General features: G+C 53.1%; 8 protein-coding genes across 8 annotated transcripts; 4 read left to right on the top strand and 4 right to left on the bottom strand.

Annotated features, from left to right (window-relative positions):
• The first annotated feature begins 4 nt into the window (after positions 1-4).
• Positions 5-2,828, top strand: C8Q71DRAFT_151951 (cytochrome P450). Its single transcript, XM_047916633.1, has 14 exons — positions 5-231; positions 291-573; positions 642-777; positions 833-1,024; positions 1,078-1,232; positions 1,284-1,399; positions 1,452-1,569; positions 1,641-1,654; positions 1,709-1,875; positions 1,932-1,954; positions 2,008-2,089; positions 2,155-2,274; positions 2,331-2,474; positions 2,529-2,828. Exons 2-14 carry the CDS (start codon positions 375-377, stop codon positions 2,614-2,616), a joined length of 1,554 nt encoding a protein of 517 aa, XP_047777167.1. The 5' UTR covers positions 5-231; positions 291-374; the 3' UTR covers positions 2,617-2,828.
• Positions 2,829-3,039: 211 nt separating this feature from the next.
• C8Q71DRAFT_797842 (uncharacterized protein) lies at positions 3,040-3,977 on the bottom strand (the record flags this gene model as incomplete). Its single annotated transcript, XM_047925771.1, has 2 exons — positions 3,040-3,666; positions 3,723-3,977. 2 exons carry the CDS (start codon positions 3,975-3,977, stop codon positions 3,040-3,042), a joined length of 882 nt encoding a protein of 293 aa, XP_047777166.1.
• A 1,425-nt stretch (positions 3,978-5,402) lies between these two features.
• Positions 5,403-5,845, top strand: C8Q71DRAFT_859600 (uncharacterized protein; the record flags this gene model as incomplete). The annotated part of the gene is made up of 2 exons (XM_047927667.1): positions 5,403-5,505; positions 5,553-5,845. 2 exons carry the CDS (start codon positions 5,403-5,405, stop codon positions 5,843-5,845), a joined length of 396 nt encoding a protein of 131 aa, XP_047777165.1.
• Positions 5,846-5,912: 67 nt separating this feature from the next.
• C8Q71DRAFT_151716 (uncharacterized protein) lies at positions 5,913-7,116 on the bottom strand. Its single transcript, XM_047916630.1, has 2 exons — positions 6,731-7,116; positions 5,913-6,660 (listed from the first exon to the last, which is right to left on the bottom strand). The coding sequence occupies exons 1-2, from the start codon at positions 6,986-6,988 to the stop codon at positions 6,034-6,036; spliced, it is 885 nt and encodes a 294-aa protein (XP_047777164.1). The 5' UTR covers positions 6,989-7,116; the 3' UTR covers positions 5,913-6,033.
• Positions 7,117-9,075: 1,959 nt separating this feature from the next.
• C8Q71DRAFT_859598 (uncharacterized protein) lies at positions 9,076-9,569 on the top strand (the record flags this gene model as incomplete). Its single annotated transcript, XM_047927666.1, has 3 exons — positions 9,076-9,274; positions 9,332-9,464; positions 9,533-9,569. 3 exons carry the CDS (start codon positions 9,076-9,078, stop codon positions 9,567-9,569), a joined length of 369 nt encoding a protein of 122 aa, XP_047777163.1.
• An 896-nt stretch (positions 9,570-10,465) lies between these two features.
• Positions 10,466-12,610, top strand: C8Q71DRAFT_151605 (cytochrome P450). The gene is made up of 13 exons (XM_047916628.1): positions 10,466-10,738; positions 10,865-11,028; positions 11,115-11,263; positions 11,314-11,432; positions 11,489-11,597; positions 11,657-11,670; positions 11,719-11,885; positions 11,940-11,962; positions 12,013-12,094; positions 12,147-12,275; positions 12,328-12,361; positions 12,411-12,471; positions 12,525-12,610. Exons 2-12 carry the CDS (start codon positions 10,880-10,882, stop codon positions 12,423-12,425), a joined length of 990 nt encoding a protein of 329 aa, XP_047777162.1. The 5' UTR covers positions 10,466-10,738; positions 10,865-10,879; the 3' UTR covers positions 12,426-12,471; positions 12,525-12,610.
• On the bottom strand, positions 12,520-14,789 carry C8Q71DRAFT_151633 (cytochrome P450). Its single transcript, XM_047916629.1, has 12 exons — positions 14,610-14,789; positions 14,365-14,556; positions 14,157-14,302; positions 13,983-14,098; positions 13,815-13,932; positions 13,741-13,754; positions 13,520-13,686; positions 13,442-13,464; positions 13,299-13,380; positions 13,115-13,243; positions 12,919-13,062; positions 12,520-12,868 (listed from the first exon to the last, which is right to left on the bottom strand). The coding sequence occupies exons 2-12, from the start codon at positions 14,553-14,555 to the stop codon at positions 12,778-12,780; spliced, it is 1,221 nt and encodes a 406-aa protein (XP_047777161.1). The 5' UTR covers position 14,556; positions 14,610-14,789; the 3' UTR covers positions 12,520-12,777.
• A 1,887-nt stretch (positions 14,790-16,676) lies between these two features.
• Positions 16,677-19,300, bottom strand: C8Q71DRAFT_151285 (cytochrome P450 monooxygenase). Its single transcript, XM_047916627.1, has 15 exons — positions 19,118-19,300; positions 18,852-19,056; positions 18,663-18,795; positions 18,418-18,609; positions 18,208-18,356; positions 18,036-18,151; positions 17,869-17,986; positions 17,794-17,807; positions 17,564-17,730; positions 17,488-17,510; positions 17,353-17,434; positions 17,160-17,288; positions 16,951-17,094; positions 16,767-16,899; positions 16,677-16,699 (listed from the first exon to the last, which is right to left on the bottom strand). The coding sequence occupies exons 2-14, from the start codon at positions 19,045-19,047 to the stop codon at positions 16,809-16,811; spliced, it is 1,554 nt and encodes a 517-aa protein (XP_047777160.1). The 5' UTR covers positions 19,048-19,056; positions 19,118-19,300; the 3' UTR covers positions 16,677-16,699; positions 16,767-16,808.
• Between the last annotated feature and the right edge of the window lie 296 nt (positions 19,301-19,596).

Here is a 19,596-nt window from a genome sequence, read left to right as displayed (position 1 = left end):
AATCGGCTTTGCTTCCGATGTGCCTCGTAATCCTCATGCACAGATCTCACTCCGTGGCGGAACGCTGGGTGCGAAGCGTCAAAATTCTGCTGACCTATGAGGACTCGAAGGCCATACTAGAGTTTGTTTGCGGCTAATCGTTCAGCAAGATTTGAATAGAGTTCCTGTAATAGAAGACCGTCAAACAGTGTCGTTCGGTCACCGTGACGGAGAAGCCTGAGGTGTGTCTGCGTGCGTTGCTCCTAATGCCGCTCGGTTACGGATGGCGACTAACGTTATACTCTCCGAAGTGATCGTACAAGAACCTCGCCCGGGAGCCGCATCATGTTGCAACCTTTTGGGCCGCCTCCAGGCTTACCCATACTCCCGCAAACATGGGCCTGTCACTTGACTACCAAGTTGCGCTAGGACTGGCGATCTTTGTAGGCATTATTTACTATGCATCGTGGCAACGACGAGGACGCCGTCGTCACCTCCCGCCAGGTCCTCGACCGTTGCCTATCCTAGGTAACATACATCAGATGACCTTGGAATACCCCGAGAAGAGGTTCGCAAAACTGAGGGAGAAGTACGGTCAGGATGTTTCGCGAGGCCTGTGACAGAAGTGTACTAGTGCTGATTAGTGCTCGTTGTCTGCTTAGGGGACATCGTCTATCTGAAGATGTTTAATACACCTGTCCTGATTATCAATACCGTCCACGATGCACGAGAGCTGCTGGAAAGGCCAGGCAAAAAGTACTTGAACAGACCGTATTCAACGGTCAAGTTGATGGAATCGTGAGTGCACCGGCACACCTCCTGCGCCTTGAAGATGACGATACTGGTATGGCAGGCTGGGGTGGGATCATATATCCGGTTTCCAGCCTTACACTGAGGAAGTCCGCAAGCACCGACGATGGATGCATATACCTTTCTTTTCTAAGAGGTCACTATCCGTGGTTGCCGACGTGCAGCGACGCAACGCGATCAATCTGCTCGGCGGGCTACTCCGCAATCCCGACGACTTCTGGGCCCATATCCACCGGTAAGATTCAACGCTAGGTAAAGCTCAGTAGTCCGCTTACCAAAACCCCGAAGGTACACCGCATCCACCATGCTTCAGTATGTCTCCGGGCATACCGTCACATCTGCGGACGACTCGGATGAGTATCTGGACATCATCAACAAAGCGCTAGAGGAAACGGTGAGGTCTGCCGCTCCTGGCACGGTACCCGTGTACTTCCTGCCATTCCGTAAGTATGCTCTACTGATACCATGCTTTCACTGATACGCACCTGGAACAGTAAATTACATCCCGGCGTGGGCGCCTGGTGGCAAGTACAAGCGAAATGCGGCGTGGGTCAAGAGCATAGTGAAAGAAGCGGCACAACGGACGTACGATCTAGCAGAGAGCAAGATTGTAAGTACGAATAGGGTCCGGCGATACAACTCATGACACAGAGCCACGATAGGGCGAGGATAAGGAAGAGCATGCCGTGATACCCGCATTGATCAAGAGTTCCGCAGCCAAGGGAACACTGGAGCTTGAACGACATGAAATCATGATGTTTGGACTTGCGATGTATGCAGGTGAGTGATTGAACGCGCGCAATGCGAGAACAGTACGCTTCGTGATTGCTGATGCAGTCTCCTTCAAAAAGGTGGCATCGAAAGTGTATGAGCTCACTTCCCATTGGCATTGATTTGCATGGGCTCATCTGTCAAGCAGAGCCACGTGGCGGTGTCAGTCTTCATACTTTTCATGGTTCTCAACCCAGACGTCTACGCCAAGGCACAGGAAGAGATAGACCGCGTCACTTGTAACGCACGGCTACCGACAATCGACGATAGACATGCGCTGCCATACCTTGAATGTATTTTGAAAGAGACCTACCGGTGCGTGCCAATAGAAATGTTCACGTATTCGACGTATCAATTCGAGACGATGATAGGGTTTCCTCCCCCGCACCTCTAGGTGACTTGGAAGTGCCTCACCGTGCGAATGTACTACTTAGGCTGCTTTCGTAGGCGTGGCCCATGAAACTTCCGAAGACGACGAGTATCGCGGATACTGGATACCTAAGAGGACGACGGTGATCACCAATATATGGTTCGTACACTATGCAATATCCCCGTCTGCGCGGTCTGAGCGAGTATTACCTGATTACTTGACAGGCTGATGTTGCACGATGCTGAAGCCTATCCCGACCCAGAGGTCTTCTGTCCGGACCGCTTCAACGGGCTTTACGCAAATCAAGAGGATCCTCGAAACATTATCTTTGGGTTCGGCCGAAGGTAGGGTTCTCTCTACGTTGCCAGCGGATTGACTGAGGCACACCTATCGCTCGCAGGATATGCCCCGGTCGCCGCTTCGCCGACAGTGGCATATGGCAGGCAATGGCGAATATCACGGCGACGTTCGACATCTGCAAGGCCCGGGATGCAATGGGAAATGAGATCACACCACCGGGGACGTTCACTTCTGGCCTCGTCCGGTATGTTCGCTTTTCTGTGGGAGGCTATGAAGCTGAAGAGTCCGGCTTCGTCAGTCATCCTCACAGATTCCAATGCTCTATCACTCCACGCTCCAAACAGGCCGCCGAGCTGATCCTGGATAAGGTTTCAGAGCAGGCATGATCGGAAGGGTCCCACAAACGTTATAACAGCCTGGATGAGATTATCGTGTCCAAGCTATGTTACGATTTCACAATTTTCACGACTTCCGGAATTTCGAGGATTCGCTAGTGTACATACATGAACGGAATCACAACACCAGCGAGGGAAAACAGCGCGAACACACAGCAACCAGCCGGCGAACCATAGCAGAGTATCTGAGGGCCGATTCTGTAACGCGAGTAACGTGCAGATAGAGGATGGGACAAGGAAACTGACAGTGAGACGTCGACTGCTCCTTCATACAACTACCCAGTGATAGACGCGTGGAAGAACAATCTCCCATTCCGTCAGCACCGCGACGACTGAACTCGATGATGAATCTAAGCATAACATGAACGACAGGTGTGCCCATGGACGTCCAGGACACTGCAACCTGGACGTCGCTCACCAGGCCAGTCGTCTCATGTTGCTCGTTAGGTCACCGAGGTAGTTCTGCATCTGGCTGTTGAACCTGCGAATGTCGCACCGTTCGCTCTCGACATGCTGACACAGCGCGCTCAGCGTCGAAAACTCCGCGCCGCAGCCCGAGTACCCGCGCGGGCAGCGGTACATCCTCTCCTCGTGCGCGGGGCTCGCGAGGTGCTGGTTGAGTGCCTGCAGGGAGCGGTATTCGCGGTGGCACAGGAAGCACTCGAACGCGCTCCCGTTCCACGCAAGGTCCGTCGCCCAAGTCGTCGTCGACCGCCCGGAGCCGCCCTCGCCATACGCGATCATCCTCGCAGGGTTGGTGATGACGTTCTCCCTGTCGAACTGCGCGACTGCGCGGTTGACCTGGTCGCGCGTGACACGGGAGGGGCAGGTTCCGGATTCGAGGTGAAGGACGAGTGCGGCGGCGCTGACGAACATCCTGCCACAGTCCCTGCCCGGGCAGGGGATATTCGCAGCGGCGTGGGCGCCAGAACGTAGGTGGTTGCGGAGGTTGTTCTCATTCTGGAAGAGCCGGCGGCAGTCGGGGCAGTAGTGGTGCGACTGGCGGTTATGTTCGTGCAAACCGAGCGCAGAGTTGAAGATCTACGGAGAGCAGACATGTCACAGAATCAGACGTACATGATAGAAGAGGAACGCACCTTGCGACAGGTCGCACAGTAGTAATGGTCGTCTTCGTAGTGCTCCACCAGCTCGTCCGCGTCGTCGAAGTGCTCGTCGCAGTGCTGGCAGTAGTGGTGCCTGGGAGAGGCGCCCCAGTGCTGCTTCAGCTGGTAGAACGTCTCGAAGTCGCGGTCGCAAACGTCGCAGATGTTGTGATTGCCTGAGTTCTGTTCGTGTTGCTCCAGCGCACGGTCGTGTGGAAAGTAGCGTTCGCAGCGGTCGCAGTAAGCCATGACGAGCTACGCTTCCAGCAATGTGGTATTGTACTCGCAGTACTTACTCGTGGATGAGCTCAAGATGAGCTCGAGAAAGAGAACAATAGGGGTGGGTCCATATAAAGTCACGGTCGCGGTCCGTCACACTGCGGCACGCACTGCCGTGAAATGTGACACCGACCTAGTACGTAACGAGCCTTTCTAGTTACTAGCTTCTCGTCTTCCCGCACACTGGATGGCTTGCATCGTTCGACGCTCTGTCTGGGATAAAACTGCACTATTCATTGGATATGACACGCCTTCAGTTGCTATCAGATGGGTAAGCGTCGTGCGAGTCGCTGTTTAACGTTAACTTGTCAACGTCAATGCCAGTGCCATGTTCAGTCCCCGCGGCCTGAGGACGTTTGTACACTGAATGTCAGTGGCTATGCGGTCATTGTCGTGAGCGTATATCTATATACAAGTGAGTACCTTCGTTATGTGCTCCGCCGGCTTTGACCCCGCCATAACTGAGGAGTGTCATCGTGTCGCTATAGACCTTGTCCACGCAGATCATCAGACGAATGAACGTCCAGAATAGTCTCCAGTGTCAATGCAATACAAGCGAAGGCTCGTGGCCACGCCCTCCTTCTCTATGGACATCCCAGGGACGTCATACATTCGCTTATCACTGGGACTACATACAGGTGGAAGTCTGGGGAAGCCTCGAGTGAAGTTGACCCTGGTTAACCCCATTCTCGGGGTCGATACACATGGGGAACGCGGACGTAGACTGTGAGTAAGTTACGTACCGCGCCTGCATCTGCTGAATTGTCCGGTCAGTCGGAGAGCAACCCTGCGGCTTCCGACAAATGGAAGAACTCCAGTAATGCTGGCGATATCAATAGCATCGGTGCGCGCTGACTGCACTCGCGGCCCTGATGTCCCTCAGCTCTGGAACCCGAGTGGAACGGAATCTCGTCGGAGTCTAACAGACCAAAAGGTATCGTTGGCATTGCAGCGCCCCACTGCGAGTCCTCTCACGAAGTCCGAGCTGCGCCGTTCATCCTGGAGTCTGGTCAATTTCGAAAGCATAACAACTTCGAAGCTCCTAGAAGAGTGTGTGGATGGCACTTAACCGTACTCGACGATCGAGAATGGGAGTCGGACATACACTGGACAATGCACCAGCGGAGCTTGAAGAGGATGCAGCAGACCTACCATCGCTAACTTATGTTGCAAATAAACAGGTACTCTGACCAACATAACCGGACTTTGGCAGCCCGTTGTCCCGTTCATATAGCTAGTCTAAGGTGCGTCTCATCCGTGACTCCATGCGCATCATCTGTCAATTGACTCTCAGATAGACGACACGCTATCTCACGTCCCCGTCGGCCTCGAAGTAGCCTTGTTTCTGGCTGTGTTAGTGACCATGTACGTTGTGCACTCCCTCAGAAGGCGTGCATGTCTTCCTCCAGGATCGTGGTCACTGCCCTTCATCAGCTCCCTGCTGTCGATCCACACAAGACGTTCGCCACATGGTGCACATCACACGGTAAACATGCAGGTGCGTGTTGTATTGTTGCTCTCGAAGCTGACAGCCCTATTATATAGTAGGAGAGGTGGTTTACGCGCGGTTCTTTCAGCAGCCCGTCGTCATCCTCAACTCCGCGCAAGCTGTGTATGATCTCCTCGAGAAGAGAGGCTTCAGGCCTCAGCGACCTCCTCCCACGGTCAGTGATGTCAATTTCCGGGAGATCGAGCATAATATACTGTACACACGAGCCAGACGGAGCAATGTCGTTGTCGTGAAGGAGCAGGTGAAAACATTCCGTACAACTACAAGTATTCATGACGCGGGCACCAAGCGCAAGGGTCGTAGCGAACGATTTAACAAGAGCCTATAACGTGAGCGACGCAGACAAACACGCTGGGTAGGAAACCAGATCGAGCGCTCCCCCACATGACTGCCCCAGGGCTGGCGTGTCGAGGAGCGATCGCGCGCTGGAGAAGCATTGCAAACGAAGAACCTGAGAGAAACAAGAAAGGACGGCTGGGCTTGAGAACGGCCGGGACATCCCGTCCAGGACGTCGCTCAAATGCCCAATCGTTTCATGTTGCTCGTCAGGTCGCCGAGGTAGTCCTGCACCTTGGTATTGAACCGGCGGATGCTGCACTGCTCGCTTTCGACATGCTGGCACAATGCGCTCAGCGTCTTGAACTCAGCACCGCAGCCCGAGTAGCCGCGCGGGCAGCGGTACATCTTCTTCTCGTGCGCAGGGCTCGCGAGGTGCTGGTTGAGCGCCTCGAGCGTGCGGTACTCGCGGTGGCACAGGAAGCACTCGTAACGGAGGCCGTTCCACGCACGCCCCGTAGCCCACGTCGCGATCGTCTGTCCCGAGCCACCCTCCCTGTACGCGAGCATGCGCGCGGGGTTCGTGATCACGTTGCCCTTGTCGTACTTTGCAACGACGCGGTTGACTTGCTCGCGCGTGATGCGGGAGGGGCAAGTGCCCGACTCGAGGTGGAGAATGAGTGCGGCGCCGCTGACGAACATCTTCTTGCACTTCTTGCCTGGGCACGGAACGTGTGCGCCTGCGTGCAGGGTCGAGCGTAGGTGGTGCTGGAGATTGTTCTCGTTCTGGAAGAGCCGCCGGCAGTCGGTGCAGTAGTGATGCGACTGGCGATTGTGCTCGTGCAGACCGAGTGCGGAATTGAAGGACTGTAGGGAAGGCGGACGTGATTGAATACAACTTGAAAGTGCGACGAGACTGCTACTTTGCACCACTCACCCTGCCACATGGTGCGCAGTAGTAGTGCTCTGCCTCTTCGTGCTCCTCGAGCTCGTCCTCGTTGTCAAAGTGTTCATCGCAGTATTGGCAAAAGTGATGCCTGTGAGAGCCAATCCAATGTTGCTTCAATTTTTCGTACGTAGTGAAGTCCTTGTCACAGTCGTCGCAGATGTTGTGCGTGCCCGAGTCGTCCTGGTGCTGCTCGAGCGCACGCTCACTCACGAAGAATCGAACGCAGCGATCACAGTAGTAGGACATGGTGTGAGCGATGCGAGGGTAGTCAGCGGTAAACGGGAGATAAGCGGGCTACATGTCTAGCACTCAAGAGCGAAGATATATAGCTATAGAAGTAGAACTCCGAAGCGAATTAATGGGGCACGGCGTCGGGCGAGGCCGCGAGGTGCAGAAGTCACGTTCGCGGCTCGTCACACGGCACCTGCTTCTGCCGTTTGTGACAGTACGTAACAAGCGCTGAGCGTGATCACTATCAATGTTGCCCACCCAATGCCCACCTTCAACTTGAAGACTTGCTCGTCGGTGCGTGGTATTGGCGTGGTATGGGTATGTCTGCTACCTCGATTGTTATCTACCAGTGCCAATGATTCTGAGTACAGTACAGTGCGGTACATCCCCGCGTGGTTTACAGGCGCCGGCTGGAAATATGCCGCGCTGGAGACGTAGTGGTGTATGACCTGTTGTAGCTGCCGAGCACGAACATGTGGGTTCCCATGTCCTATCTCAAGCCGCTCGGGTGGAGCTTACGTGAGGATTCTGGCAGAACGACAAACACTCGGTCACCGGGCATCTGACCAGAGGGAGTATAAGGAACAAGGGGAACTCGAATCCCAGACGTACGAGTTGACATGAATACTACGAGTGCTTTTGCGGTCTACGCTGGTACGTCGCCCTAGCCATCCTACATGCTAAAATAGACCGTGACGGACTCGGTGCCAACAGCCGGGAGGGTCCGGGACAGATACGGTAATCCCATTTCTGTGTACCCTCACCCCAGATTCTGACGCTGTGATAGACGAGCAATTGGCTATTGCTCTTCACATTGTGAAGAAAACTTTGCGAGTCTGCAGCAAGAGATAGGTGCTGCCGTTGGCCGCGCCCGACTGTCCACGGTACACGAGCGACAATCTTTAAGTACCGTATCTAGTGCGTGTCAAAGGAGACATATGGGTGAGTAGCAATATCCTGACGGAAGCGCTTCTCTCATCTGACGTTGTTATCGAGCGCAGTAAGTTACGCGCACGACCAAGCTCCCAGGCGTTCATTCCCGATTGCTTCTGGAAGCTGTCACGCGAAGAAGCAGAACGCACAGACCCTCGAAGCATAGTCAGACTCTTTGGTCGTGGCCGCCGGTGAGTCATAGGGAGCATGTTTGCAGTTAGTGAATGAACTGGTCACGTCTTCCAGCATGTGGCCAGGCCGTCGGTTCGCAGACGTCAGCGTCTGTCCAACCTCACGGCGGCATTCGACTCATCCGCACAGCACAGGACACTGTGAGCAACGAGATTACCCCTCCTGCGAGTTTCAAATCCGATTTACACGGTGTGTCAGATCCCCGGACTATATTATGTGGCTAATGATTCATACATACGTTGTTTTCAGTTCACCTGCCGCCTTCCAGTGTTCAATCAAGCCACGATCGGGACAGCTGTAAAGCTTATTACTCGGAACACGGCACGCAAACGAACGCATTGGGTACTGAACGCAAACAAAACGCAACCGCGCTTGTATATGTATCAGCTTCTCCGTGTCGTATGTCAGTCAGGTGTCCGGGTGTCTGACCAATGCATAGATATTCAGCTTCTGTTCAGTGTTCCTGGTTTCCCTCTACGACAGAGTGCGTGTCTCAAGCCATGTTGGGAAGCGACAAGGAAGCTTTAAGGCGTCTTGTCAAGAAAGCGTGCTTCGTCTTAGCAACGTATGGACGAACGTACATCGAATGATACAGGTCCAGTTAGTAGACGTCGAAAGCTTCGAAATGGGTGGAGAAAGACGTCTAATCTCATATTCATGGATGCCGCGCCCGGATGGTACTCAAGACACAGATGGGACCTCATGAGGTGGGAGCGATTGATGACATTGGTACCGTATGAGACGCTCACATAGACTCATGTGCGTCAGGACCGGATTTTGTACGGAGGCTCGAACCTTGGCCGACGTACCAAGGTTTCGGCTTGGTGTCTTCGCTGCGCTAGTGCGCAGTATAGCACTCCATTCTACGACTTGGTGGGACCAAACCTACTGTATTCGTCAAGTACCCGCTGGACCGTATATCGACGCTGATGTTAGGGGACCGCACACCAACAAGCGCAGATCCGTGGCAGCCCGCCATGACCCTAACATTGCTTGACGTTGTTCTAGGCCTGACGCTTGTCACCCTCGTTGTCCTCTATGTCGTTCAGAACCGACAAACCACTTCCAAGAGGCATCTCCCACCAGGCCCTCGACCACTGCCGATTTTGGGTAACGCGCACCAAATGCCCTCAGACTTTGCCGAGAAGGTGTTTGCCCAGTGGAAGGACTTGTATGGTAAGTATTCGAAACACTCGGAAGTTCATTAGGAAGCTTCTTACCCGTCGACGCCAGGCGACATCATATTCCTACGAATGTTCAATACCCCGGTGCTGGTCCTGAATTCTGCCAAAGCTGCGCGGGATTTGCTTGAAAAGCGCAGCACGAAGTACTCAGACAGACCGTATTCAATCAGGTTCATCGAACTGTACGTCCGACGTCCGAACCGTTTCCTAGTCACACAAGGACAAATCGCTAACTATGTTGTGGTTGCAGTCTGGGATGGGACGCAAGCTTTGGACTCAGGAACTAAAGGGAGATGTTTGTTTGTTTGTTTGTTTGTTCCCTTTATTGTCACTGAGGGCGTAGCCCTATGTAGACATAAGATGTACATAATGTAGAGTCCGTTGGTCGTCTAATGAATCGCTGTGTATGCTCGAGCACCGTCGAGATAGGGGGTACTAGTACAGTATGAGACAGGGTATAGTAGGTGGTGTGGGCGTCGTAGCAGTTGATCGCCGTAGGCGATCATTTCCGTTCGCTGTCTCGCAGCGTGAGCTCGCCGTACGTGGCCGCGAAGCGGCCTGTAGCGTGGATGTAGCGGAATAGCGGGCTCAACGCTTTCGGCTCGGATAGAAGGTGGCGGATCGACCCCGCAACGGCGGGTCCAAGGTCGTGCGCTAGCCTCGCGCGGTGGTCATCGTGCGCCGGGCATTCGAGGAGGAAGTGATAGACCGTTTCGCGGGCGGTGTCACAGTTCGGGCAGGTAGGTGAGTCGGCTCGCTGGATACGGTGGAGGTGCTGCTGTAGTGGGGCGTGTTCTGTTCGCAACTGGAAGAGTATGCTCGCGTGTCGGCGCGGTAGCTGCTCGACTAACTTCCCGTATTTCCGTGAGGGCAGGTCGGGGTCGATCCTGTCCATTCTCTCCGTTCTGGGGGAGGCTCGCCACTCCTCCCTCGCCTGGTTGTGGAGTTGCTCGTTCAGCGTCTGCCGCACTTTCGAGAGGCTAACCGGTAGGCTGTTCCGCAGCCATCTCGGTAATTGGTTCTCCTCGCTCCCTTCTCCTCTCGCTGCTCGCTTTGCCTCTGCATCTGCAAGCTCGTTTCCTTCCACTCCCTTGTGCCCTGGCACCCATCGTAACGTGAATCTGATGCCGGGGTGACGTCTCTGGAGTTTGTCTACCTCCCCGAGGAGTCTGTCGATGAGGTAATGCGCCGGGTGCGGTTTGCGATTCTGCGTGGCTTGCAGGCATGCGGTGTTGTCGGCGGCGCAGGAGGCGACCCTGGCGTTGAGCTCGCGCGCGATGAGGGTCACTCCCAGGACTAAGCCAACGATCTCTGCTTCATAGACCGTGTGTTCTGTCGCGCGTCCGAGGTGGTATCGCAGGACCTTGGTGTCGTGTCCTGGCCGTATGAGTACCGCTGCAGCTCCCACTCCTCCGTCCAAGTCAGAGCCGTCAGTGTAGACGTGGGGTCCCGGCTTGTAAGCCCATTTCTCCTCTTCCTCCAAAGCCGCCTCCTTGTTCTCCGCCATGGATAGCGGGAACGGCGATCGCCAGCCGGGGGGGAGGCGAGTCGCCTCTATCGTCTCAATCTCCTCCGGTCGCAGGTCGTAGGAAGGGAGATGTTCAGGAGGCACCGCCGCTGGTTACAAGCCCCATTCTTCGACAAAGCTTCAATTGCGCAGTACTTGCCTGTTCAGACTCGCGAGGCTCACGTACTTCTCTCCAACCTACTCGTCGATCCCGATAGCTTTGTGAAGCATGTCCGTCGGTGAGTCCTTGAGCATAGTAACTTGATGTTCTTCTAGAAGGAATTGATCTTTGTCGCACGACTGTCACTCATATCACAATTTGCAGCTTTTCTGGGGCAACCATGCTGGAGACACTGTACGGACACAGCGTCATCTCATCGGACGATGAATATCTTCGGCTCATTGACACGACCATCGAGGGCACCACGGCTGCTTCCGCCCCTGGCGCTGCGCTCGTGGATTTCATTCCCATACGTAAGCTTGCTCCACGCATTCAAAGCATGTATCGCTCAGGGCTGCTACAGTTAAGTACACTCCAACCTGGCTTCCCGGCGGTGGATGGAAGCGTCACACATTAGAAGGGAGAGCCGCGTTGCAGGAGACACATGTCAAAACGTATGCGCTTGCGGAAATGCATGCAAATGTGAGTCATGCTAATGCCATGTACGGGGCTTATCAGATGACGGACCGGAGGTACAGAATGGCAAACTGTCCGTTGTGGGCTCACTGATCAAGGAATACTCGGACAAAGGAGAGATTGGGTCCTTATTGCCGGAAATCATGCATCTCGGGTCGTCGACATACAATGGTACGGAATTAAAGTTGTTCACTAGTTGATCACTCACTAGAATACCGTATTACCAATAGCTGGAACAGATACGGTAAACTATCTTGTATGTGCCTTGTATCCATTCTGATGCGTCCTGCAGACAAAGTGTGTATTGCATAGTTTCATACTCGCTATGGTTCTACATCCCGAAGCGTACAAGAAGGCGCAAGATGAGATGGATCGTGTCGTCGGTCATGACCGGTTACCGACATTGGAAGACAGGGATTCCCTTCCGTACTTAGAGTGTATACAGAAGGAGACATATCGGTAAGCCCCGAGCGACAACGTCACGAGCTCCCGATTAACTTCTCGTATACTTAGCTGGCTCTGTCCTGTCCCCTTGAGTATGTGACACTCTGGCTGGCTCTTTCATGCATCCCTAACCGACTTGTAGGTCTACCCCATGCATCGAGCGAAGACGATGAGTATCGTGGATACTTTATCCCAAAGGGAACAACTGTGATCCCAAATCTCTGGTCAGTCCTATTATGTCTTCCGCTGTTCATCTAGACAGACCTCGTGGACTAGGCTTATGTGTCGAGACCCGAAGGATTACCCTAGTCCAGACGATTTCCTGCCAGAACGTTTTTCGGCGCTGACAGCAGAGGAAGTCGAGCGCATAGATCCGCGTAATATAGTGTTTGGACATGGTCGAAGGCACGCTCTATGTCTCGTCATCTATGCTAGACTGAAGCTGACGATTGCGTAGGATTTGTCCGGGTCGTCGCTTCGCAGACATCAGCGTATGGTTGGGGATGTCTTACATGATAGCGACTCTTGACATCTCGAAAGCCCGAGATGCCCTAGGAAATGAGATCACGCCCCCGGGTTCATACGAGCCCGGTCTCACAAGGTAGGCGAACATACCATTTGAGTTTTGCCGCATCGTGTCTGACGTGAGACTAGCTGTCCCGTCCACTTCCAATGCTCAATCAAAGCGCGGTCGCAACAAGCTGCAGAATTGATTGCTAGCACCGCTTGAGAGTGGCGCGTTCGAACACTGTCTGTAAGGCATATCATTGGGCGCCGAAGGCAGATACATATAGGTGTGTACATCATCGAGGGGATTGCATTGAATGAAACGAAGGGCCGCCGTAGACTAACACACGACGAAGTCTGTTAGTGGACCACTATGCCAGGTTTTTTTAACACTCGTGTATCAATCTGATAGACTCATCAGCATCTTGGAGACCATGTCCATTGCCCGCTGTGATCGAGGCGTGATAGAACACACAAACTCAGGCGGATGGCTGATGTACTGCTCAGTAACATTGAATGCTCAACTGGCGTGGAAACCCACCGAGTGAGACCAGAACAAAACTCGATGGATGGTACAATCTCCTTGCCGGTTGAGTCTCGCGCTTTCGCGATGTTCAGCGTCGCCACTATGCTCGTCACTGCCATGAATATATTGGTGTCCGCGAAGTAACGCCCGGGACATATGCTGGGCGCATTGTCAGCAGGTCGACGTTAACAAGTGCCTGGGTGGTCCTTACCGTCTACCAAATCCAAAGACAGCAGCACGAGGGTCGGCAGTCTCCATCACTTCTGCCTTCATATTGAGGAAGCGCTCTGGCCGAAATATGGATGGGTCAGAGTACGTCTCTTCGTCATGAGTCATTGCCCTGTGAGTGCTACAAGTTATTGAGGCGATACTGGCAATGGTCACATCAGGCTTGCCAGATGTTCCCCAGGACGGTCGAACCTCGAGGGATGATATATCCTCTGTAGTTGTCATCTTCGGTTAAGCAGTGCGGAATTCCTGTAGGAGAGCTTCAACATTCTATGCGCAATACGTCGATTAGCCACATTGGCGGACCGACCTAGAGGAACCGGCGAGCTCCAGCTGGCATGGAAGGTATCAATGAATGAGCATACACATGCACGAGCACTCCACCCACCGGAGGGCTTCGGTAATGATACATTCGATGTATGGAAGCTTGCCCCGGTCTTCGATCTGGGGTAAGCGATCAACACCGACTACACGATCAACCTCGTTTTGTGCTTTCTCCAGGACTTCGGGATAGACGACCATTGCTAGCACGAATGAAGCAAGGACGGATTTTGTCTGAACGCGTATTTAGATCAGCGTAATTTCTTACTCTAGCGAATATAAACATACCGTATCCGACCCCGCTATCCCAACCAAGGATCATGTTCAGCTCCTCGTTGCGTGCATTGCGCAATGTTACATACCACCGTTGATAGTGCTAGCAGCAGCCATTATGTCCCGTTCATCTTGAGCGAGTGTGCCGTTCCTTCGTGCCTCCTGTAAAAGCGATGCAACAAGGGACGTCCTCGCCGTCCCTGCTAGCTATGTCTCGTCAAACATAGGTCAAGCACAATCTTATTTATGTTACTCACCACTTTGTCTTTGACATCGTGGTACGGTAATGATGTCGCTTGGTGTATTATCTCTCGGACTTTGAGGGCGTGTCGCTTGAAACCCGCGCCGGGCATCCAGGAGGGAATGAACCTCACTATGATCACATGAGTATCTGATGAGTGCTTTAACAGCCCAGAGCCGCATTCACTTACATACGGGGAAGAAATCGACCAGTGCCGCTGCTGCCCCGCCTTCGGACGTCCCGCGCGTTGCTCTGTCCATTAATAAGAGGTATGGGTCGTCCAGCGACTTGATTGTGTGACCATATGTAACTTCTGTTAGCAACGCTGCGACGAACCTAAACGGCCGGTCAGAGTCAACTACGATGCTTTGAGTTTGTGTATGTAGGCCGACGCTTACCGCTTGACGTGCATAGCAAATCCCTCTGGTTCATTCATCAGAGAGTGAAGTAACTTGTATGTTTCCCTCTGTCTGATGGGCTCGTAGGATTGCAACGCAGCTTTATCATTGAATGCGCTTTCAATCCACTTGCGCTGCTTCCGTCGTGACTCACTGTCATACGGAAGGAATACAGAGCTGTCCCATTGCATTCTAAAGGAGGGTGACTAAGACTCGCGTAACAAAGCAGAAACAATGACACGTACAACTCAGAAAATAGAACAGTACGTGGACGGCTGGAATAGATCAAGCCTTTCTTCTCCAGCAAGTCTCACGCCACTCGTCGTGTGTTGATAATGAGCGTCGGAGACCGAAAGAACCGTACAAACACGGGGTCGCCTGCGCGGAAAGTCGCTGGTCAAATCACAGGGCGTCGATGAAAGCAGGAACGAGTACCATATCGTTTACACCACTGGGCGAATGCTTGCTCGAGGTGTGCCATCGGCACCTGATGTACATTGCCAATGAGCGGAAGCGCTCTTGGACCAGGCGGCACTCCAACTTTGTGCCCATGCACAGACATCAGGGAGAATGTCATGTACGATGACACAAGCAATGTCGCGAATATGCAGAGAAGGTAGAGGGTCTCCATCGTACGGTGTCTGTCTGAGGGAAGCGTGAGGGGCATGATCAACAACGGCTTATGTAGCCACAGTGAATCTGTTCTCATCAGAAATACATGTAAGTAACTCGTCAGACGGACACGCATCGTGATCATGACATCCTTGGATCAACGTTGTTCGCTTGCAGCGAATCCCGCATGCAATAGGCCACTCGGAGCTCTCGAAGCTTGTCCCAAATCTGATCATCAGAAACGAGGTTCCGCAAGAGTCAATAAATGACATTACAGCTTAATCCATATCAATAGGCCCCGCTGGGAAAGCGCGAGTGTGTCGGCCCTTGATATTTAGCTAATTTCAAGCTCGTCCACACGCATGCCGATGAAGCTGCGCCACCGGCGGCGCGGGTGTCTGGTCCGCACTCGGTGGCACAATTGGCCACTGGCTGAGCGGTTTGATCGCGATCTGTGCCCCGTCAAATACCGATGCATGTTATCAAATGGTGGAGCCAAACGATATGGACTTAGCTGGAAGTGTCAAAGACCAAATCGGCGCCCAGGCGCCGTCAGGAACAAAGATCGATGCTAGTGTCCACCCGCTAGTGTCCACCCATTGACTGGCGCGGATAACGCATTGTGAGGATTCAGGAATGTCTGATATCGGGACAAAGCACCTGCATTTCGACTAAATGGCAGAGCACAGGAGCTCACCAGCGACTCATATCGAATTGACAGCTCACCGATGACGGCAGTATTGTGGTTATCGTTGACAGTGTGGGAGAGCCTAGAGACCATGTATCTTTCTTGTCATTCAATGATGAGACCGACACAGTGGATAATTGCTCATGGCCACGCCGGTACCTGCTTTTATTAAAAACTTCCTGAGTAAGTGCAGCAGTAGGTCAGGCTAACATACCTGGTACCGTCTGCCAGCGCATGTGGTACTACTAAAAGCCTCTGAATCAACGTGGTAATTGGATGTTGCCCCGAGTGTGCGCTCATACGATCATCAGCGCTGAACCACAATGAGGACATTCGGCGCTGCTCAGGCCATCTTTACAGTTTAGGTACTCACCGTATGGTAGTAAGCCCACATCCCTGCTACTGCGCGTTGAAGTTGACGGTTGAACGACGGGGCGCCGGTGCCAGAGGATGAGGGTGACGCGGTCACGCGTTTCTCTACCAAATGAAACTCAGTGAATTAAACGGTCCACTCAGTGGACCGTGATAGGTCACTTTTCAATTGTAGACGGTACGATGATGAGTTGAAGCGAGTTTGCCCTTCCGTAAGCAACCCATGCGCTGCTGCGCAATCCTCAGATTATCCTCTGTGACTTGTGGCAGACGTCGACGTCATCAGGACTGACGGTGTCTACTTTCGCTTCTCTCTAGCCACGCCCCGACAACAACATGGATTCCCCCTTCTACTCCGATAAGGTGTAGAAGATGTTGTGTGATATTGGCCCTGTAGACCGAGAACGAGGCAAGTTCATGACACCAGCCAGAACGATCACTCTACGACTGGATGCGATAGCAGAAATGCCATCACGCGACGTACCCATGTGGACTGAGCCTCGGCGTATCCTGATTTTGTATGCAATCGAGGCTTTGATTCAGAGCTCTGACTCCTGCTAACGTTTCGTCAGGACGCTGTCGTGAGTCAAATCTCATCACTCACCTTGTGGCATTCGCACGTTCGTGTTCGATCCCTTACGCCGTAGTAATGCAGATGCAGCGCTGTATGCTTCGAGTTTAGGACATATTATATTGCTGATTCGCCACGGTTAATGTTATGTTCATTTACCCAGACCCATATAGTCATTCCGTGCGTAGAAGTATGGTTCATTTACCCGGGTAACCCATCGAGCAATTCGGACACAAGGCCCACTGCACGCGGGGACCGAGGAACAATAGTACAAACAAAAGTGGGCGGAACACTGATGTGTTGCATTAGCCCACATTAACATGGGCGACCGATTCGTACTTACCGAGTAAGTCCAGAAGCGAACTTCGTCGACGGTGTCACCTCCTCACCTCTAGAATCCCGGGCTTTACTGATATGCAGCGTCGCAACTATGCTAGCCACTGCCATGAATACATTTGCCTCTGCATAATACCTGCCTGGGCAGCTCCTGGTTGCAATACACAGTCAGCGACGACTGCATGGGGATAGACCATACAGTGATGGTGAGCTCACCGTCTGCCGAATCCGAAGATGGCGGCGCGAGGATCAGTGCTGTCTGCTGTCTTCGAGTCCACACCGATAAACCGTTCTGGCCGGAAAGCAAACGCATCCGGGTAGGTTTCCTCGTCATGAGTCATCGCCCTGCGGATTTGAGGAGGTTCGTATGAGTGCAGCTGAGAACAAATATGACATGCGACGGCAGTACCAGATGTTTGTCAAGACGGTTGACCCCTTTGGAATAGCGTATCCTTCATAATTGTCATCCTCTGTGAGACAATGCGGGATCCCTAAGGACTGTATCAGCTGGTATGGGGAACGAGTGCGCTGCTCAGTATGTTACCCAATGGAATCGGCGTACACCAGCTAGGGCGGGGGATCAATTACAATAAACATATTGGCACGGCGGCATCGCTTACCGCAGTGTCTCCTTGATGAGACACTCGATGTAGGGCAACTTCTCCCTATCGTCCGGTTCTGGCAGTCGATCGGCACCAACTACTAGATCGACCTCGGCTTGTGCCTTCCGTAGTACCTCTGGGTGGAGAACCATGGCTAATATGAACGTAATCAAGACAACCCTTGTCTGAAGAGGCGGGTGTCCGGAGTGAGCAGCTAATATCAAAACGTCCGCGCGGTTCAGACTCACTGTGTCCATTCCAGCTATACGTTCCAGGACCCGAGTCAGCTAGAGACGAACGAACGAGCAACAACGAAGATCAACCTGCGTAGATAGTGCTTGAGGCTGCCATGATATCGAGCTCGTGTCGAGCCAATGTTCCATTTCGCTGCGCGTCTTCGATGAGCGCTGCCGCGAATGACGGCCTCGCGGTACCCGCTACCTGTGCCAGTTCAGACAAGAGCGGTCCACCGTCATCGCAAGTCACTCACAAGGGCATCTTTGACTGAATAGTAGGTCATCTGCGTAGCCTTTCGAATATCTTCCTTGACTGCCAAGGCATGCCGTTTGAAGCCCGCACCGGGCATCCAGGAAGGAATGTGCTTCACTGTGTTTCGTTAGTATGATTGTGATAGCAACTGTGATTATTCAAGTCGAGCTTACTGATGGGAAAGAAGTCGACGAGCACCGCTGCCGCAGACCCTCCTTCTCCAGTGCCTTGGACGGCTTTGTCCATCAACACAAACCACGGATCGTCAAGGGACGTGATGGTATAGCCATAAGTGATCTCGGTCAGAATCGCTGCAACAAACCTAGACCATGACGCATAATAACTCCCTCAGCGCCGAGACCCTATGAAAACTAGATACTAACCGTTTGACGTGCGTCACGAAGTCTTCCGGTTCTTGCATCAAGGACAAAAGTAACTTGTACGTCTCCCTTCTTCGGATGGGTTCATGGGTGATGATCGCGTCCTTGTCGTTGAATGCATGTTGAATCCACTTCCGTTGTCTGCGTCGCGACTCGCTGTCGTATGGAAGAAGTACGACGGTGAACCACTCCATTCTGTGAACAAAAGGTGTCAATACATGTGCGGCACTCGAACCGATGATACATACATCTCAGACATCAAGACGGTTCGGGGACGGCTCGAATATATCGCGCCTTTTTTCTCCAACAAATCCCGCGCAACCCGTTGGGTATTGATGATCAGCGTCGGAGTACGAAAGAACCTCGCGAATATTGGGTCACCTATGCACATTGTATGGTCAAGGCGATAGACACGGAGGATCACCGAGTGAAGATACCGTATTTCCCAGCCCATTGTGCGAATGTCTGTTCGAGGTACTCCCTCGGAAGTTGGTGTATATTCCCGATCAGAGGGATGGCTTTGGGTCCAGGTAGGGTTTCCCTGTTGTGTTTGTTTCCCCATCGACGCGCGAGTAATGTCGCGCCAAGGATCAGCAGTGCAAGATAGACGGACGACGGGGGGACCGACGACATAGCAAGTGTCTGTGTAACCCGAGTTCCATGGTTAGTTCGACACCTTATGTACAGACTCGGGGGCACTCACGTAAGTATCTCGTGTTCAACGGCCGCACTTGATGCCACAATCAATGTGGACACATTCCTAAGCCCTAGACTTGCTTTGCTGATCGACGTAGCCCAAATGTAGCCTAGAACTCACGGCAGCCGGAACCATCTTTATACCGACAATATAAATGGCCTTCCCGAGCATCTTGATGCAGCGCTTGTCTACGTGTACACATGTTGTCGGATGTGGTTGACGCTGTTCCATCCAAGTAGTAGATTCTGACACGTCCGCTGAACGCAGAGACGATCGAGTTTACAACATAGCCTCGCGAAATGTCGGAATCAAGAGACGAGACGATCTACCCTTCGCCGAGAAAGTCTTCCTGTTCAGGCTCAAGTACTGACATCTGATATGTCAGATGATGAACAGCGAGCTTGGCATTTGCTCGCGACGTCGACTCGCTAGGCGAGAGGGTAGTTGACAGCACCACACGTTGAGCCGCGAATCTGCGATGGGCT

Source organism: Rhodofomes roseus (assembly GCF_022264815.1).
Source record: "Rhodofomes roseus strain CIRM-BRFM 1785 chromosome Unknown C8Q71scaffold_15, whole genome shotgun sequence".
Lineage (NCBI taxonomy): Eukaryota > Fungi > Basidiomycota > Agaricomycetes > Polyporales > Fomitopsidaceae > Rhodofomes > Rhodofomes roseus.
This window is presented reverse-complemented; position numbering and strand designations above follow the sequence as displayed.

Excerpts from the sequence above, each read along its gene's own strand:
- C8Q71DRAFT_151951 (XM_047916633.1), top strand. The coding sequence starts at position 375 with ATGGGCCTGTCACTTGACTACCAAGTTGCGCTAGGACTGGCGATCTTT. Across the intron at positions 2,275-2,330 it reads ATCTTTGGGTTCGGCCGAAG|GATATGCCCCGGTCGCCGCT; the intron begins GTAGGGTTCTCT and ends TATCGCTCGCAG. Across the intron at positions 2,475-2,528 it reads TTCACTTCTGGCCTCGTCCG|TCATCCTCACAGATTCCAAT; the intron begins GTATGTTCGCTT and ends CGGCTTCGTCAG.
- C8Q71DRAFT_151605 (XM_047916628.1), top strand. The coding sequence starts at position 10,880 with ATGTTCAGGAGGCACCGCCGCTGGTTACAAGCCCCATTCTTCGACAAA. Across the intron at positions 11,433-11,488 it reads TTGCGGAAATGCATGCAAAT|AATGGCAAACTGTCCGTTGT; the intron begins GTGAGTCATGCT and ends CCGGAGGTACAG. Across the intron at positions 11,886-11,939 it reads ATACAGAAGGAGACATATCG|CTGGCTCTGTCCTGTCCCCT; the intron begins GTAAGCCCCGAG and ends TCGTATACTTAG.
- C8Q71DRAFT_151633 (XM_047916629.1), bottom strand. The coding sequence starts at position 14,555 with ATGCAATGGGACAGCTCTGTATTCCTTCCGTATGACAGTGAGTCACGA. Across the intron at positions 14,303-14,364 it reads TTTGCTATGCACGTCAAGCG|GTTCGTCGCAGCGTTGCTAA; the intron begins GTAAGCGTCGGC and ends CCGGCCGTTTAG. Across the intron at positions 13,381-13,441 it reads GAGCTCGCCGGTTCCTCTAG|GAATTCCGCACTGCTTAACC; the intron begins GTCGGTCCGCCA and ends GCTCTCCTACAG.
- C8Q71DRAFT_151716 (XM_047916630.1), bottom strand. The coding sequence starts at position 6,988 with ATGTCCTACTACTGTGATCGCTGCGTTCGATTCTTCGTGAGTGAGCGT. Across the intron at positions 6,661-6,730 it reads ACTGCGCACCATGTGGCAGG|TCCTTCAATTCCGCACTCGG; the intron begins GTGAGTGGTGCA and ends CCTTCCCTACAG.
- C8Q71DRAFT_151285 (XM_047916627.1), bottom strand. The coding sequence starts at position 19,047 with ATGTCGTCGGTCCCCCCGTCGTCCGTCTATCTTGCACTGCTGATCCTT. Across the intron at positions 17,987-18,035 it reads ATTCAGTCAAAGATGCCCTT|GTAGCGGGTACCGCGAGGCC; the intron begins GTGAGTGACTTG and ends GAACTGGCACAG. Across the intron at positions 17,289-17,352 it reads ACCGTCTTGACAAACATCTG|GGCGATGACTCATGACGAGG; the intron begins GTACTGCCGTCG and ends TCAAATCCGCAG.